General features: G+C 53.1%; 1 protein-coding gene across 1 annotated transcript; it reads right to left on the reverse strand.

Annotated features, from left to right (window-relative positions):
• Positions 1-908: 908 nt before the first annotated feature.
• CAVIN1 (caveolae associated protein 1) lies at positions 909-14,075 on the reverse strand. The gene is made up of 2 exons (XM_004472454.4): positions 13,229-14,075; positions 909-3,317 (listed from the first exon to the last, which is right to left on the reverse strand). The coding sequence occupies exons 1-2, from the start codon at positions 13,697-13,699 to the stop codon at positions 2,616-2,618; spliced, it is 1,173 nt and encodes a 390-aa protein (XP_004472511.1). The 5' UTR covers positions 13,700-14,075; the 3' UTR covers positions 909-2,615.
• Positions 14,076-14,426: the final 351 nt, after the last annotated feature.

Raw genomic sequence — 14,426 nt, forward strand, 5'->3', positions numbered from 1 at the left:
AGCAGGAGGGAAGTTTCCTGACTCCCAGAATGAATTTTCAGCATCATTTTCCATTTCTTTTGGTGGAAAGCCAACTCTTTCTGGGAGATTTGCTGATGGCGGGTAGAGGAATTGAAGGTGAAAATACGGCTCAGGAGGAAGGACTCTGCCTGTTTGAGGTAGTGGCAGGAGGATGGGGTAGAGCCCAAGGAAGGACACTTTTAGTAAAGAGCTGTGCTCCCCCAGGTGATTTTCATGCAGGCAGAGTCCACGCAATAACTGGGAACCATCGCTCTAGGAAAACTGTATCTGCGGGCAAGTGGGGCAGGTGGTCATAGGGAAGCGGCTGTGCAGTGTACCAGGTGCCCATCCCAGAGTGTGGGCATGACTGGCAGATAGCACACGCTGGCAGCCTTTCCCTGTGACATTTGGCCCTCTGGTCAGGACTTCTTTCTCCCTCTGCCAGACTGCCTCTTCCAAGTCTCAATTCTGAATGCTATGGGGAAGCATGGGCTGAGTAGTGTTAACAGCATGACTAGAGAACAAATGTCCCAACAGCTGAGAAGTGAGTCCAGGCAATACAAAGTAGAGTGTAAAAGGTGGAGCAGGTCAGTCACTCACCAGCTATGTGATGTACACAAGTCACTGTCTCAACTTCCTTATCTCTCAAATGGGGATAATGATGATAGTGTCTGTCTCATGTCTCATTAGCCCATACATGAGCTAATGTGTGTAAAAGGGTTTAGAACAGCTCCCAACAGATAGTAAGGGCTCAAGAAATTGGTTATCATTCCTTCCTCCCATAGGCTAGTGACACAAGTTTATAGAAACAGTCCTCTCCCCACCCCCCCTTTCCCTCCCTGGCTCCCTTTCATTCTATTTCTCATCCTTTTTAACTGCCTCAGGAGAATACAATCCAACACAGATCCTTTTTTTAAAAAAAAGCAGGTTTATTGGTCGGGCTGCTCACCAGGACACAGCAACATTAAGAGGCTCCCCAGAGCCTGCAGGAAACTGCATCTGCCCACAATTCAGCCCCCTTCAGCCCATCAGCACCAAGGGACCTTGCCTCACAATCCCCAGCCTCCCTCAGTCAGCTGACATGTCTCCAACCATTCAGAGGAGAAAAGGGAAGCAAGAAAAGGGAAAAAAAAAAGCAAAGCCTTGTGTTGTATAAAAGGTTTGTGCCCTCCCCCTCCCAGGCCCACTTCCCTCCCCCCAACCCTTAAAAGAAATAGCTGCAATTCTAAAAAGCAAAGATAAAGCCAGGAGAAGGAAGGAGGAAGTCTCCAGCCCTCCCCCCTGGGCTTTGACTGAATGGTGGAGGGTAGGGGGCTTGGATGTCCTTGCTTCTCACAAGTCACCTTTAATGGGGAGGGACAGGGGGAACTAAAGTGTCCTGAGGTGACCATGGTCCATAGACTACAGAAATCAGGCCTCAGACTGGAAGTAGAACTCTCATTCTTCAAAGATTCAGGAAAGGCACCCACAAGGGCAACGAAAGCAAGGTCTTGGCAAGTTCTTAGGGAAAGAGTTTCAGAGCAACTACCAGGAGTGAACCAGGGCTGGGCTGCTCTACACACAGGGATACTACATTCTCCCCACCACACCAGCTCTCAGGTAGGTGGCCAGTCCACTGCCACCTTGTTTTCTTTCCAGTCAGCTTTCCTCCTAACTCCCCGTTCTCTGTAAGCCAGATTCTGGGACACTAATTTTTCTGGGCTTTGAGAAACAGGTTGACCCTGAGGGCACCACCCAGACCCTAGTTGAAAGGTAGGGTGACGTTTACCTCTCTCTCCTCTTTGAACACTATCTCACACCGTTCTCCCTCCTGATCCTGAAAACGGTCCTGCTATCCCAAGGACCCCAGTAAGCTGGGGTTTCTGTCCTGTGTTCCTCATGCTGCAAGTGAGGGAATTCTCTCTTCATCCATTTCCACCTTCTACTATTCCCCTGTGCTCCTGTGAGCATGTGCATACATGTGTAAGCATGCCCCTCCCCCTTCAGGTGTGTACTTCCCCGCCCTACCTCCCTTCTCCAGGGCTCTGCTTGGCTCCAGACTTGACCCTTACTTCGCCCTCTCTCTCCCATTGGCCCAGGTTCCCCAAAACTGCTTTCCTATCCTTCCAGTAGAGGAAGATTCCCCCTTTAGAATTCCTCCTTAGAGTAATTTTGACTTTGAAGCCTCCAAGGATCAAAATGAGAAGGAAGGGAAATAGTTCTTTAAGCAACTGAGTGTGGGTGTGAGGGGAGGGGACAGCTGGGGTAAAGACAGCCTGCCACAAGGGGGCCCAACTGTGGAAATGTCAGCAATTTATTTCCTGTAGGACTCCCGACTTGGACAACCAGGAAGGCGGTCACTGCCCTCTCATTTCCACTCCAAACTATGCCCAAATTGGGGCTGTCCACGGCGGGGGGTCCGGGGTTGGAGCTGCCTCCTTTTTCTTTTTGCATTGCTATAATACTTGGACGGGTGCTTCTTGACAAGAGGTGTTTGCAATTTAGAAAAATCTCAGCCAATAGGGAACTGAGAGAGAATGCAAAAGAGAAAGTTCAGAAAGGGAAAGGAATCTGGGTGGGGGGGGGGGGGCGCGAGGCGGCCCGGCCTTCCTGGGCGGGCGAGCCCCGCCTCCTGCTCAGTCGCTGTCGCTCTTGTCCACCAGCACGGCGTCCGACTCTTCGGTGATCTCCAGCAGCGCGTGCACGTCGGGGCTGCTCCCACGCAGCAGGTCGGTGCCCTCGCCGCGCTCCAAGCCGCCCTCCTCGTCGTCGACGCCCACCTCCACCATCTCGGTGGCCTTCGGCACCTCCACCTCGCCCTCCCGGATCTTCTTGACGTGGAAGGTGAAGGGCGGCACCTTGTACACCGCCGTCTTGGAGCGCGCGTAGACCACGTGGTCGGGCGTGAAGGACTTGCGCAGCTTGTCTCGCGAGGTCTTGAGCTTCTCGCGCCGCTCGGCGGGGACGAGGCGCGTGCCCAGCTTGTTCATGCGCTTCTCCAGGGTGTGCCGCGTCTTCTCCAGGTTCTCCTTGGTCTTGAGGCGGGTCTTCTCCAGGTTCTCGCGGGTGCGCACCTTGGTCTTCTCCATCTTCTCCTTCGAGAAGGCCTTCTTGAAGTCGTCGACGCGCCGCAGGCCGCTGCGCTTGATGCGCTCGGCGCGCGACTCCTCGATGACCTCCTCCACCTCCACCGCCTCGTCAGACGACAGCTCGAGGGCCGCCGCGTCCTCCTCAGGCCGCTCGCCCTCGCCCAGCTCGTCGCCTTCTTTTTCCGGCAGCGCCTCCGACTCTTTCAGCGACTTGCTGACGCTCAGTTTGGCCGGTAGTTTGACTTCATCCTACAGGGAGATCAGAGAGAAGAAATGAGTGAGGGAAGAGGAGGGCTTGACTGGGGGCGCTGGGGGGATCCCGGGGAGTGCGTTGGCAGAGAACCGGGACCTCGTGGTAGCCGTGAAATCCTCCTGGACTTGTTGGCTGTTGCATCCCCGGCGGCTGACACAGAGCTGGGCACATTATGGGCCCTCAGTGTATGTGTCGAATGAATATTAACTACGCAAACTAGCGAAAAGGGAGAGAGACTTTGTCAAGGAACCGGGAGTTTTGATGAGCTTCACGGGTCGGAGTTTGGCCTGCATTGTCATTGCACTCTGGCTAAATATCTCAGATGTCCTCCAACCCTGTCCTTGCTCCCTGTAGCCACTCATTTTATTTTACTAAACCGCTCCTTCCCCTCGGCGGACCGAGGAACCACAACTTAACTTTGGAAATGGGCATGTCGCCCTCTGGTGGTCTAAACCACGCACTGCTGGAGCCAGGCCAAAAAGCAAAGGAGTTTGGAGAGTTGTTTAGGTTGAGGGATGAGCTCACAACCAATCTCAGGAGGCCCCTATGTAGAGGATCTTAAAAGCAAGGTAAAGGGAATGCGTTTACCAGACCCATAACGTTTCAGAACCAGCCTGGAGGAAGGCGGGCTGGGGCCCATGTTCCAGCTCCCCCCCACACCCCACCAGTAGTCATTCTTTTTCCCCTGCGAAGAAATTAACTGTGAATAAAGAGAAAGCTGGCTGGCAGCCAAGGACATATTTTCTCCCCTATCTGGACATTCCTCCTGGCTCTGACCTCTCTGCCTTGGAATGGAACCGAGGGATTACCTTTCCATTCTTGCTTTTACTGCCAGATGGGAGCTCAAGGGGACAGGAGAAGGATGGTGATCCCAGATTCCCTGTGATCCTGGAGCTCAAAGCCAATTATTCGTCTCTCCCAGGGAGGACCCCAGCACCAGCATTGTTTTCCATTCCAGGAAGATTTTTCAAAACCCTGACTTTGGACCAATATTTCAGAATCTCAGAATCACCCTCCCCCTCTCACCCCCATCAGGAAAAGATGGCATAAGCTGGGACATAAACAGGACTTCCTCTTGGGCCCAGACTTTCGTTAGGAATTCAGACATTGGATGAGAGACAGTAGTTATATGATGGGTTTTCTTTAGCTTGTAAGAAAATCCCATCTCCTTTGAAAATGAGGCAGAATAGTTGACCCCTCTCATAGCCACACAAACACACATACACATACATAGTCAGCCTGGTATCTCTGTACCACCTGCTACAGAAATTCCTTTCCCAGCCCCCAACCTCCTTCCTCTTCCCTCCCCATCCACATCCCCCCAGAGTTTCCTGGTTTACACTGAAAACTAGGAACACCCCCTCCTGACTTCCTTCCCTCCCCGTCAATAGCATTAGCAGGGACAAAGAGGGAATGCTGGCTCCACCTCTCAGACTGGGCACCAGCTCTACCAGGCCCCAGGCCACCTCAAGCTCTAACTTACTCGACTACATGTCCCAGCAGGCAAGGTGACCTGGGCACAGGGCATGCTGGGACTTGTAGTCTCCACCCATCATAGCAGGTAGTGCTGTGATGGGCCTCCTAGGCATTCTGTCTGAATCTCTGTTTCTTACCACTCAAACTGGCATCGAAGGGGCTTTTTTCCTGTTCTGAGGGTAGGAGGGTTCCAGTCTCTTCTAGCAGTCCTTCTGATTTCCAGTTTCCGAGTCACCCTCTCCCTGGCTGCTATTCTAGTTTTCTCTGTCACATATCATTTTAGGAGTCTCAGGATCTAGATTCTTCGTGCTGCCTTTTCATTCTGCAGCCCTAATATAAAAAAAAATTCAGCTCTGGTCTCTTTTTCAGAGCCTTCCAGACTAAACCCACTGACAAGAACCCCTCCTTTCACTAAACTCATAATGTAGATGGGCTGGGGAGGGATTAAGGGTTACAGGCAGAGAATATTCAGGAAGCAGTCCCAGTGGCTGGGAAACAAATCCACAGTCTCCCTGCCCCACCCCCAGCACCCCCAAGTCTCCCATACTCCACCCCAATCCCTAAAGGCTGAGCTGGCTGGTTTTCCTGGCCTCTGGCTTCCTAGATAAAGATCTTTTGTCGCCTGGGCTGGGGAGAGACCAGCACTGGGGGACACGTTGCTGTCTTCTTGTAGCTAACTCAATCTGCCTAGTGCCTAATGAAAGATCTCAAGCTGGAACATCAGGGAGCAATTCTAGTGAGAGGAGACTGATTCCTAAATTTGGGCATGGGGGGGTCTTACCCAGTCCAGAAAGATACCTGGAAGATAGAACCCTATCCATTGTGGTATTCCCTCAATGTGGATTACACCAGAGGAGCTAGCTGCCTTCTTGCTGCCGGGCCAGGGGCTGGGGGAAAAAGCAGTGTGGCCTGAGTCCCTGGGTCCAGTAGGCTGGCTCTGGAGAGGGTACACCCAGTGATCTTACTAAATTTTCCCTCCAATTAATGGATTTTCTCTTTTCAACCCCTTTCCAGGCCAGGGTTCCCCTATGACTCACAACCTTGGAGTGCTGTTTTGAGCCAATCCAGTCTGCCTGTTGCTATAACCACCACCAAAACAATCCAGAAGCCCCTCCCCCCACCCTTGGCATACAGGCCAGGCGTCCTTGTCCCACCCCCACTTCCCTGGCAGAGATCCGAAGCCAAAGGAGGGGCCCCAAGAGGTGGAAAGGAGGGAGGGCTCTGCTTGTTCTGTTTTCCCATTTTTATTAAACAAAACCACTCCCAACAAGCTGGGTTTCCAGAATTACCTTTAATGACTGGGTCTGAACAAAAGCATGTACAGTCTTCCCCTACCCCCCATCCAGCACACACAGCTTCCTCCTCCACCCAAGGACAGACATTCATCCAGGACAGATTTACAGGACCCCTAGGAAGGCTCTCAGCCCCTTCGTGGCTCCACTCCACCCACAACCCTATTGTATAAATTGAAGACCCTCTGGCTTTTCATAGGATTATAATCTAACTGAGCACCTATTATGTGTCTGGCTGTTGGCCAGGCCTTTCACATCTGTCAGGGAGAAGGGACAAGTGCCGCATAACTTTGTGTAGCAGCTTCTTTCTTTTTTTATTTTTTATTTTTTCAGGAGGTACCGAGGACCTGAACCTGGGAACCTCGTACATGCAAAGCAGGCACTCAAGCACTGAGCTACACCCGCTTCAGAGGAGACTTTGGGGAAATAAGTAATTCCAAGGCCCAGGTAATGCAGAGTACATCAGAATAGGCTGCCACTTGGCGGAGAGAGGAAGGACACCCACTATTGGTTGCCAAGACAAGGGGATGAGAGACATGAAAGGCAGAAGGGTCTTCCCCTTCAGCTACTAGTCAATTGTGCCTCAAGAGGGCAAAAATTGATATGAGGGGATGGTGGAGAAAAAAATCTTAGCTTTATAATGATTTGTGGTGCTCCAAAGAGACCTGGTATGTAAACAGATATGCAGCATATTTATAGTATTAAAACTTAGGGGGGAGGCGGATGTGGCTCAACTGATAGAGCATCCATCTACCATATGGAGGGTCCAGGGTTCGATCCCCAGGGCCTCCTGACCCATGTGTAAGCTGGCCCACACACAGTGTTGCCACACGCAAGTAGTGCCATGCCATGCAGGGGCATCTCCGCATAGGACTGCCCCATGTACAAAGTGTGTTTCCCGCAAGGAGAGCCACCCCACATGAAAAAAGTGCAGCCCACCCAAGAGGGGTGCCATGCACACAGAAAGCTGGCACAGCAAGATGACGCAACAAAAAGAGATGCAATTTCCCAATGCCACCTGATAATGCAAACAGATACAGAAGAATACACAGTGAATGGACACAGAGAGCCGACAACAGGGGGAAGGGTAGAGAAATAAATAAAAAATAAAAAAAAACTTCATGGGGGAAAGCAAATCTAGTTCATGTGGTTGAGCGCCTGCTTCCCATGTACAAGGTCCTGGGTTCCATCCTCAGTACCTGCTTTAAAAAAAATGATTGAGGAGATGGTTGCAGAAATCTGTGAACATACTAAAAGCCATTGAATTCTACACCTTAAATTGTATGGACGAATTGTATGATCTGTAAAACGGATCTCAATAAAGCTGTTAAAAAAAAGTTCATGGGAAAGGGGGACAATTAGGAAAAGTCTAAACAGGCTCCTTAGAGGGGATGGAAATGAAAAAAAAATTGAGAAACACTATGTTATAGGTAATTCAGAAGATCCAAGCTGGAACCAGCTGAAAAAAAAACCCTCCTGGCTTCTCCCAGTTGGCAGCTTTTGGGTGCCCCGCCCAAGGCAGGATCTGGCAAACATAAGGGATTTCTTTGCAAAACATTTTCTAAAAAAAAAAAAAAAAAAAAAAAAAACTGGAAAAAATAAGTGTAAATGTTTTCTCCAGTTAACGGGGGTGGCAGGCATGGGAAGTGTAGAGAGCACAGAACAGACCCCAGGCCTGGGCTCATGAGGGCCCTCTCCAAACAGTCAAGCTTTGAGCCAAACTGGCCTGTCCCTGAGGAGGAAGGGAGAATCAGAAGCCATGGCACAGTTTCATGCAGTTTCATGCAGGAGAGCATTTGGATGCAGCTCGAGAATACCGGAGAATCTACCATTAAGACTGAAATAAAGTGGGGGCAGGTCCCTTCCCTTTGCCTCCCACCCCCATCGCACACACAATATTCACCTGCTCTTCATAAGGAAGAGTGTTTTCACAATACCCGTCGCCTGTCCACAAGGGGCACGGCTTGGAAGAGGCCAGCCATCAGCAGTGAGCTGATGGTGGACTGGAGGGGCACCCCGTGCCCACAGCTGCATGTGACCCAAAGGCCCTAAATACCCCCACTGGAGGTCGGCTTCTCTGGGGTAGACAGAGGCCCAGGCTCTGGGTAATAGGGCAGTGTCCTAGGCGTCTGGTCAAAGGGTGGGAGCTCAGGCACTGTCCCAGGCTTCAGGTCAAAGGGCTCAGTCTCAGGCAGAAGGTCAAAAGGCACGATCTTGGGTGTGGCTGGGTCAGAGGGTGCACTCAGCTTCTTCTTGGGCTAAGATGAGGAAAAGGGGTTTAGATGGGACTTGGGATAGGTGAGGATGGGTTGAGAGAAAGAGGCCTTGGTGGGCATGCAGAGTTGAGGCTGTTGAGTAGGGAGGGGGGATGGGGCACACTATTAGGGTGGAAAGAAACCACATTTGAAATGCATCAGGAGGGCCCTGAGACGGAAAGGGGTGGGGCAAACCCAGGTCCATGAATTAATAAACACTGTGATCCCTCCCCTTCTCTCCATTCTTCCCCAGTCCCACCCTTGGTCCCCCATCCTCTGCTCTTACCCAGCATACTCATCGGATGGTGCTATTAGTGGTTTGAGTGGTGGGAGAAAGAAACTACTGGGAGGAGAAGGTATTTTCTAAGAGGCCAGTTGTTGAACTCTACTTAGGGAAACTCAGATGAGTAAAAACCAAGGCAAACAACTTCAATGTCTGCAGAGTCAGAAGCAGCTAATCCGAATTCTTATTGTCACCTAGGGTGGGCACTGTTTGCCACCCTGGATAAAGAGATGGAAAGGTATGGAAGAGGCACCTCCTGGTTCTTTCCCTTTGGCTACATCCCCACCTCCTACCTCCCTTGCTACCTCCTCACCCCACCCACAGTTTGGGATATTGGACACCAAGATGCACAGAAAAACTAGGATCAGAAACCAAGTTATCTTTATGACAGGTGAGCCTGCATTTTGGGGCACCCAGTCGCAGTTCCCAATTCTCCTTCCTCAGGGGCTGAGCTGCCATTCTTGCATTGTGCAGTCAGGAGAAGTCAGGGAAGAAGGGACAGTTGGAGGCATTAACAGGCTCAGGCAACTTCAGTGATCACTAAGGCCTGTAACCACATACAAAAAATCAAAGCAGCAGGTCCCAACCTGCCCTATGGGGTACAGGGGAGGAGGTGGGGGGTGGCAGGGGAGGCCTCTCTTAGCCAGATGCAGAGTCTGTGCCAGGGGAGACCATGGCTGGTCAAGGAGCTCCACTCCTTACATCCTGAACCCACTCCTCTCCCTGTCATTGGGCCAGGTGACCACACAAGGCTGAGCAGTGCATGGCCACCAATCTTGTCCATTCCCAGCCAACACTGCACCCACATAAAGCAGACCCTGTGCCAGGACCTTGTAGGAGCCAGAAATAACTCTAGGTAGGGCTAGCCTGCACTCTGATTGCTGCTGCAAAGCCCAACAATGGTAGGAGGAGGTGGTGGGAGGAGGGGTTAGCAGCTAATGTGGCAGAAGAGGAGATATACCTGGGTTCTGGCCCCAGTTTCATCCCTATCACTTGAGTGACAATGGGCAAGTGGCTTCTCCTCTGTGGGCCTCATGTTCCTCAGCTACCAGATGAAGCAGCTGAAGTTGATTACCTCTAAGGCCTCTTTCAGTTCAAATATTCAAATATTTTATAATGACAAATGATGAAATAGTAACAATAGTTCGAAAGGATAACACAAACCCACTGCTGCTCTCTGGGGTTAGTTGCCTAGCAACAATAATCCCCTCTCTCTGTCACTACCCAATCTGTGCCACCTCCATCTCACCATTTTAACATTGATCTTTACAATAATCAGTTTACATACATATGGAGAAGCAGAGAATAGTGTGCTTTCCTTTAGAATTGGGAACCCCTAAAAAAACATCTTCCCTGTTCTGGGTCCAGTGACCAGGAAAAACAACTCAAACTCAGCTTTTTAGAGAGAGGCAGTGAGAAGAACCAGAGCCCAAAGTTGGGAATAATTGTGGAAAAAGGTTTCGGGCTCTTGTGGACAAGGCAGCCTCTAACTGACCTTGCATCCAGGAAGGAGCAACAGGTTGGGTTAGGATTTGGGGAGAGGCCAGCAAGTTCTCATTCCAGCCCTGGTATCCTCCTCTTTAATGCCCATGAGCCACCTAATCTCTTAAATTTCTTCCCAGTCCTGCCCCTATATTCTTGGAGCAGGTCTGATAGGTCTTAACTGCTGGTTCATTTGTGGGTCACTAACTTTGCCTCATCTATGCTGCCCCAGAAAACATTAATTTCCACTTTATCCACCCCTTCTGGATTCTAGAACTCTGATAATATCCAAATCATTGTTTGTGAGAATTGCCTCTTTAATGATCACCGTCTGTCCCCCAGTCCCCCCCCCCCCCCCAAATTTGCCTGGTGGTTTAGAGCATCCACTTCCAAGCCCACGATCTGGCCTGATCCTCCCAGCAATCCTTAGCTGGTTAACCCCTAGTTACTAATAGAATCCACTTACATCATTCACTTACTGTTACCTAGCTAGGTGTCACCTATACTATTAGTTTTGTTTAAGGAACAGGGAAGGAAATGCCAGAGGCAAGTTAAGTCTCAGAAGTGAGTTCAAGATCAGGGCTCTGATAGCCTCAGGTGGGCGGTGCTGAGTTTCTTCTTAGGGTTGTGTGTGGAGATGAGCCAAATGCAAACAGTAACCTCATGGGTTCTTTATGGCTAGGAGTTCCTGGGGGAGGGCCACACGAAGGATTCTGTTCTTTCTCCCACAGGAATAGGGGTGGGAAGCTAGATGGAATGATCCTATAGCTGCGGCCTTCCCACCCCCTCTGCTCCTCTACCCCCTCGCCCATTGCCACATCATCCTGTCCCACATCTGGAGTGGGGAATACAGCACCCCACCTCCCCCCCACCACCACTCCTAAGAACTCCGCACCTCCCTAAGAATTTGGGATGCCTTTCTCCAAATTTCTCTCCCTCCTCCTGGCCACCCAAGCATCCTACCCCCACAGCCGGACTTTACCATAAATGCTACCGCCCTTAGTCTTCCCTATTAGGTCTGCCAAGGCGCAGAGCTATTTTTACCTCTTTCTCTTCCCAGGCCTGCAGACCTCAGGGAGGAACTTGCTTCTGCTTTCCTCTAGCAGCCGAGGACCCCACCCCCTCTCCCCCACCTGGAACATCTGTTCAGCAACTCAGGGAAGTGCTGCTTCCCCCGAGCCCCACCCCTGTTGATGGAATCTTTCCCTTGCCTCTGAGCTCTTCCCTGGCAGTTCTTGGTTATTTCCCTGCAGTTTGAACCACTCTTTCTACCTCAACTCCTCCCTCCCCCAGGCCCTGGTTTAGTACAGATACAGTCAAATCCACCCTTTGACTAGGAAACCCCCTCCCCCATACACAAAATGTACACAGTTCCCCACCAACTGCTGGAGCAGGTAACAGAGGGATGCCCTTGGTCTCTATGCAGAAGTCTTTTTCCCTCCAAATCTGTCCTTCTCTCAGAGTCTCCATAGGGAGGTTCATTTTGGGGCCAAGACCTTCCTCAGATTCTACAGTCTGGGACATTTAGAGTGAGAAGGACCATCCATCCAAACCTTTGCGGCAATCTTCTACCACACCAGGCTCTGGAGAGTTGACAGAGCTGGCTTGCTGTCCCTGCCATGTCTTGTTCTCCTTGCCTGGACACCTCCAGTGTCAGGCAGATTTCTTAAAAAATCTCACAAGCCATGAACCTCCCCCAATAGCCCCCAATCCCACTTCTTCCAAGCAGCTTGATTACTAAATAGAAATATTTTCTCCCAGGCCAAGTGCCTGTAGGGAAGAGTCCCTTAGCAGTGGGAAGTGGCAGGAAGAGGCATTTGTCCTACAACCACCCCCTCAGATAGGTCCTAGGTACCAGCACACCCACCTCCCCAGTGTCTCCCCTCCCCAAACACTTGTCCCATTAATAATGCCCTGCCCTACAGAGCTCTGGCCATTTGCATCTCTCTTAGCTCCTCTTAGAGAAACCAAGCTGAACCCAGATGGTAGCTCAGAATCCAGCTTTACCATGCCACAGAGCTGTCAGTGAAACTCTCACTTATGGCATGTGGGAAATCTAGCCTTCCTTTCCTTTCTTTCCATTCCCTTGGGTAGGGAGAGGAAGAAGAGGGACCAGGGACAAGGCCCACCACGATCCGACCTCCTGGGGTAGGAGCATTGAGCTGGCTTGCAGGAGGCAGGGAGGGAAACTGGAGGCCAGGGTTGGAACCTTCCCATCCAGCCCTCAGCTCAGGCCCTCCCCAGAGGTTGGGGTTTGGGGAGGCGGCGGGTAGAGAGGAGCAGTAACATTGAGATTCCCAGACTTATTTGGGGTTATGACAAGAACTACACTTTTACCTAGGCGGGAGGAATGGGGAGCGGTGTAGAGAAAGCAGCAAGCAGCCTGGGCGCAGCCGTGGGCGCGCCCGCCTTCACCTCGCCAGCATCTGCCACGGCTAACCCCGCCCCACGCCACCCCCGCGCCTGCTCCAAAGAGGCCGAGGGTGCAGGCGCGCGGAGAACTAGGGTGTTGCCAAGGGGCTGAAAGCGCCCAGAGGCCAGGGGCAGGCCGCAGCTAGGGGACGGGGTGCGGAGCGAGGCTGATGTGGGGGTGCGAGGTCCGAGGGGGGGTGGCGGTCCCGTCCCTCGTCTGGCGCAGCCCCGCGGGTGCATGCCTGAGCCCTGAATCACCCGCTATATCGGGTCGGCCGCGCCGGAGGGCCCAGCCCAGGCCCCGCCGCTAGTGTCCGTTTACAGAGGACCCCAGCGGTCGCCAGGGACGCCTGGCTTTCCCCGAAACTCCCCCAAGTTTGACAGAGCCAAATTAGAGGCGGTCTGCGAGGGCCAGCTCTCCAAGACCAGCCCCCTAACTCGGCTCCTCTACGAACTGGACACGGGAGGGAGGCAGTTGGGTGAGGAGGCGCCGGGCGCCAAGTCCGCCCTTCTGCGCGCCCCAGGAGTCGGCCGATCCCTCCACCCCATCCCAGCCGCGCTTGCCGGAAGAAGGGCGGGTTTCCCAGCGCCCGGGCCACGCTGGCAGGAGAGCCACGCCGTGGGGCAGGTCCCCCAACCCAGGCCCGGGGCTGGGTACGGCGGGCCGGGCGCGGGAATTCTGGGCGCGGTCCGCCCCGCCGACTCACCTGGTAGATCATGACTTTAAAGTTGCGGCGCCGCAGCAGCTCGGCCTCGTTGACCTCCAGCTTCTTGATCTGGCCGGCCTGGCGCTCCAGGCTGCCGCGCACCGTCTTCACGTTGACGCTGACCTTGCGCACCTTTTCCAGCAGCTTGCTCACGGTGTTGCTCGTGGTGGCGTGCGCCTTGCCCAGTTTGCTCAGCTCGCCCTGGATGCTCTGCACCGCGCCCTCCATCTCCGCCTGCCGCTCCTCCAGCTGCGCCTGGGTCAGCTGGATCTGGTCGACAGCGCCGATGATTTTGTCCAGAAGGCTCAGCACCAGCACGCCGTTCACCTGGTCCGACTTAATCAGCTCCTCAGAGCCGGCCCCCGACGGCTCCTCAGCCGCGGGCGCCCCCACGGGGGAGGGCCCCAGGCTCCCGGCGTCCGGGTACCCGGGAAGCGGCTGCTCGATGATATGGAGCTGGGTGTCCTCCATGGCTACCCGGAGCCGCGCGGGGCCGGCTGAGTGGAGCTGGAGCAGGAGCTGGACACCGGGAGAGGGAGAGGAAGAGGAGCGGGAGGGCGAGCGAGTGAGAGCGGAGAGTAGAGGAAACTCGAGCCACGTCCGTGCGCACCGGGACAGTGGCCAGAACTGTGGGGCGGGGGATCGGTGAGCTCCCCGGCTCGCAGGCCAAACCCCGGAGTCTCTTCGCCCATTGGCTGGCCCCACCCCAGAAAGGGAGGGACCGGGGCAGAAGGAGAGACCGACGAGGGGGGAAACGAGGGGGCCCAAGAACCGAGGGCCCCACCCTTCCCAGGATGGTTGGAATAGTTGGAGCGGGAGCCTAGGGCCTCCGCGGGCAGCGCAGGCGGCGGGAGGGAGTGGGACCGAGGCGGAGGAATGTGAGCTGGGGGAGGGAATGCGGCCCTAGAAGTGTTGCTCTACTTTTCTTTCTCGTTTTTTTTTTTTTTTTTCTGCTTCCTCACAACACCACCTCGGCCATTTAAGTTCTAGGGCTGGGAGTGTAGGTGGACTCTGAGACCTTGAAATTATATGCAAAATATGTATATGCCTTTGCCCAATTTTTGAGAGAAAAAAGTATCCATGACTTCCACAAGCTTTACAAGGGGCCTTTGACCCCCAATTCCCCCAAAAGTTACCAGCCACTGTTGGGGAAGGGAGGGAGGAGAGAACTTAAGTCAAAGTCACTGTTGTGGTAATG

Source organism: Dasypus novemcinctus, chromosome 21 (assembly GCF_030445035.2).
Source record: "Dasypus novemcinctus isolate mDasNov1 chromosome 21, mDasNov1.1.hap2, whole genome shotgun sequence".
In the NCBI taxonomy this organism is placed as follows: Eukaryota; Metazoa; Chordata; class Mammalia; order Cingulata; family Dasypodidae; genus Dasypus; species Dasypus novemcinctus.

Bases quoted from the DNA above. Each gene is read 5' to 3' on its own strand.
- CAVIN1 (XM_004472454.4), bottom strand. From the start codon at position 13,699: ATGGAGGACACCCAGCTCCATATCATCGAGCAGCCGCTTCCCGGGTAC. The intron at 3,318-13,228 runs GTGAGTCGGCGG...ATCTCCCTGTAG, and splicing joins TTAAAGTCATGATCTACCAG to GATGAAGTCAAACTACCGGC.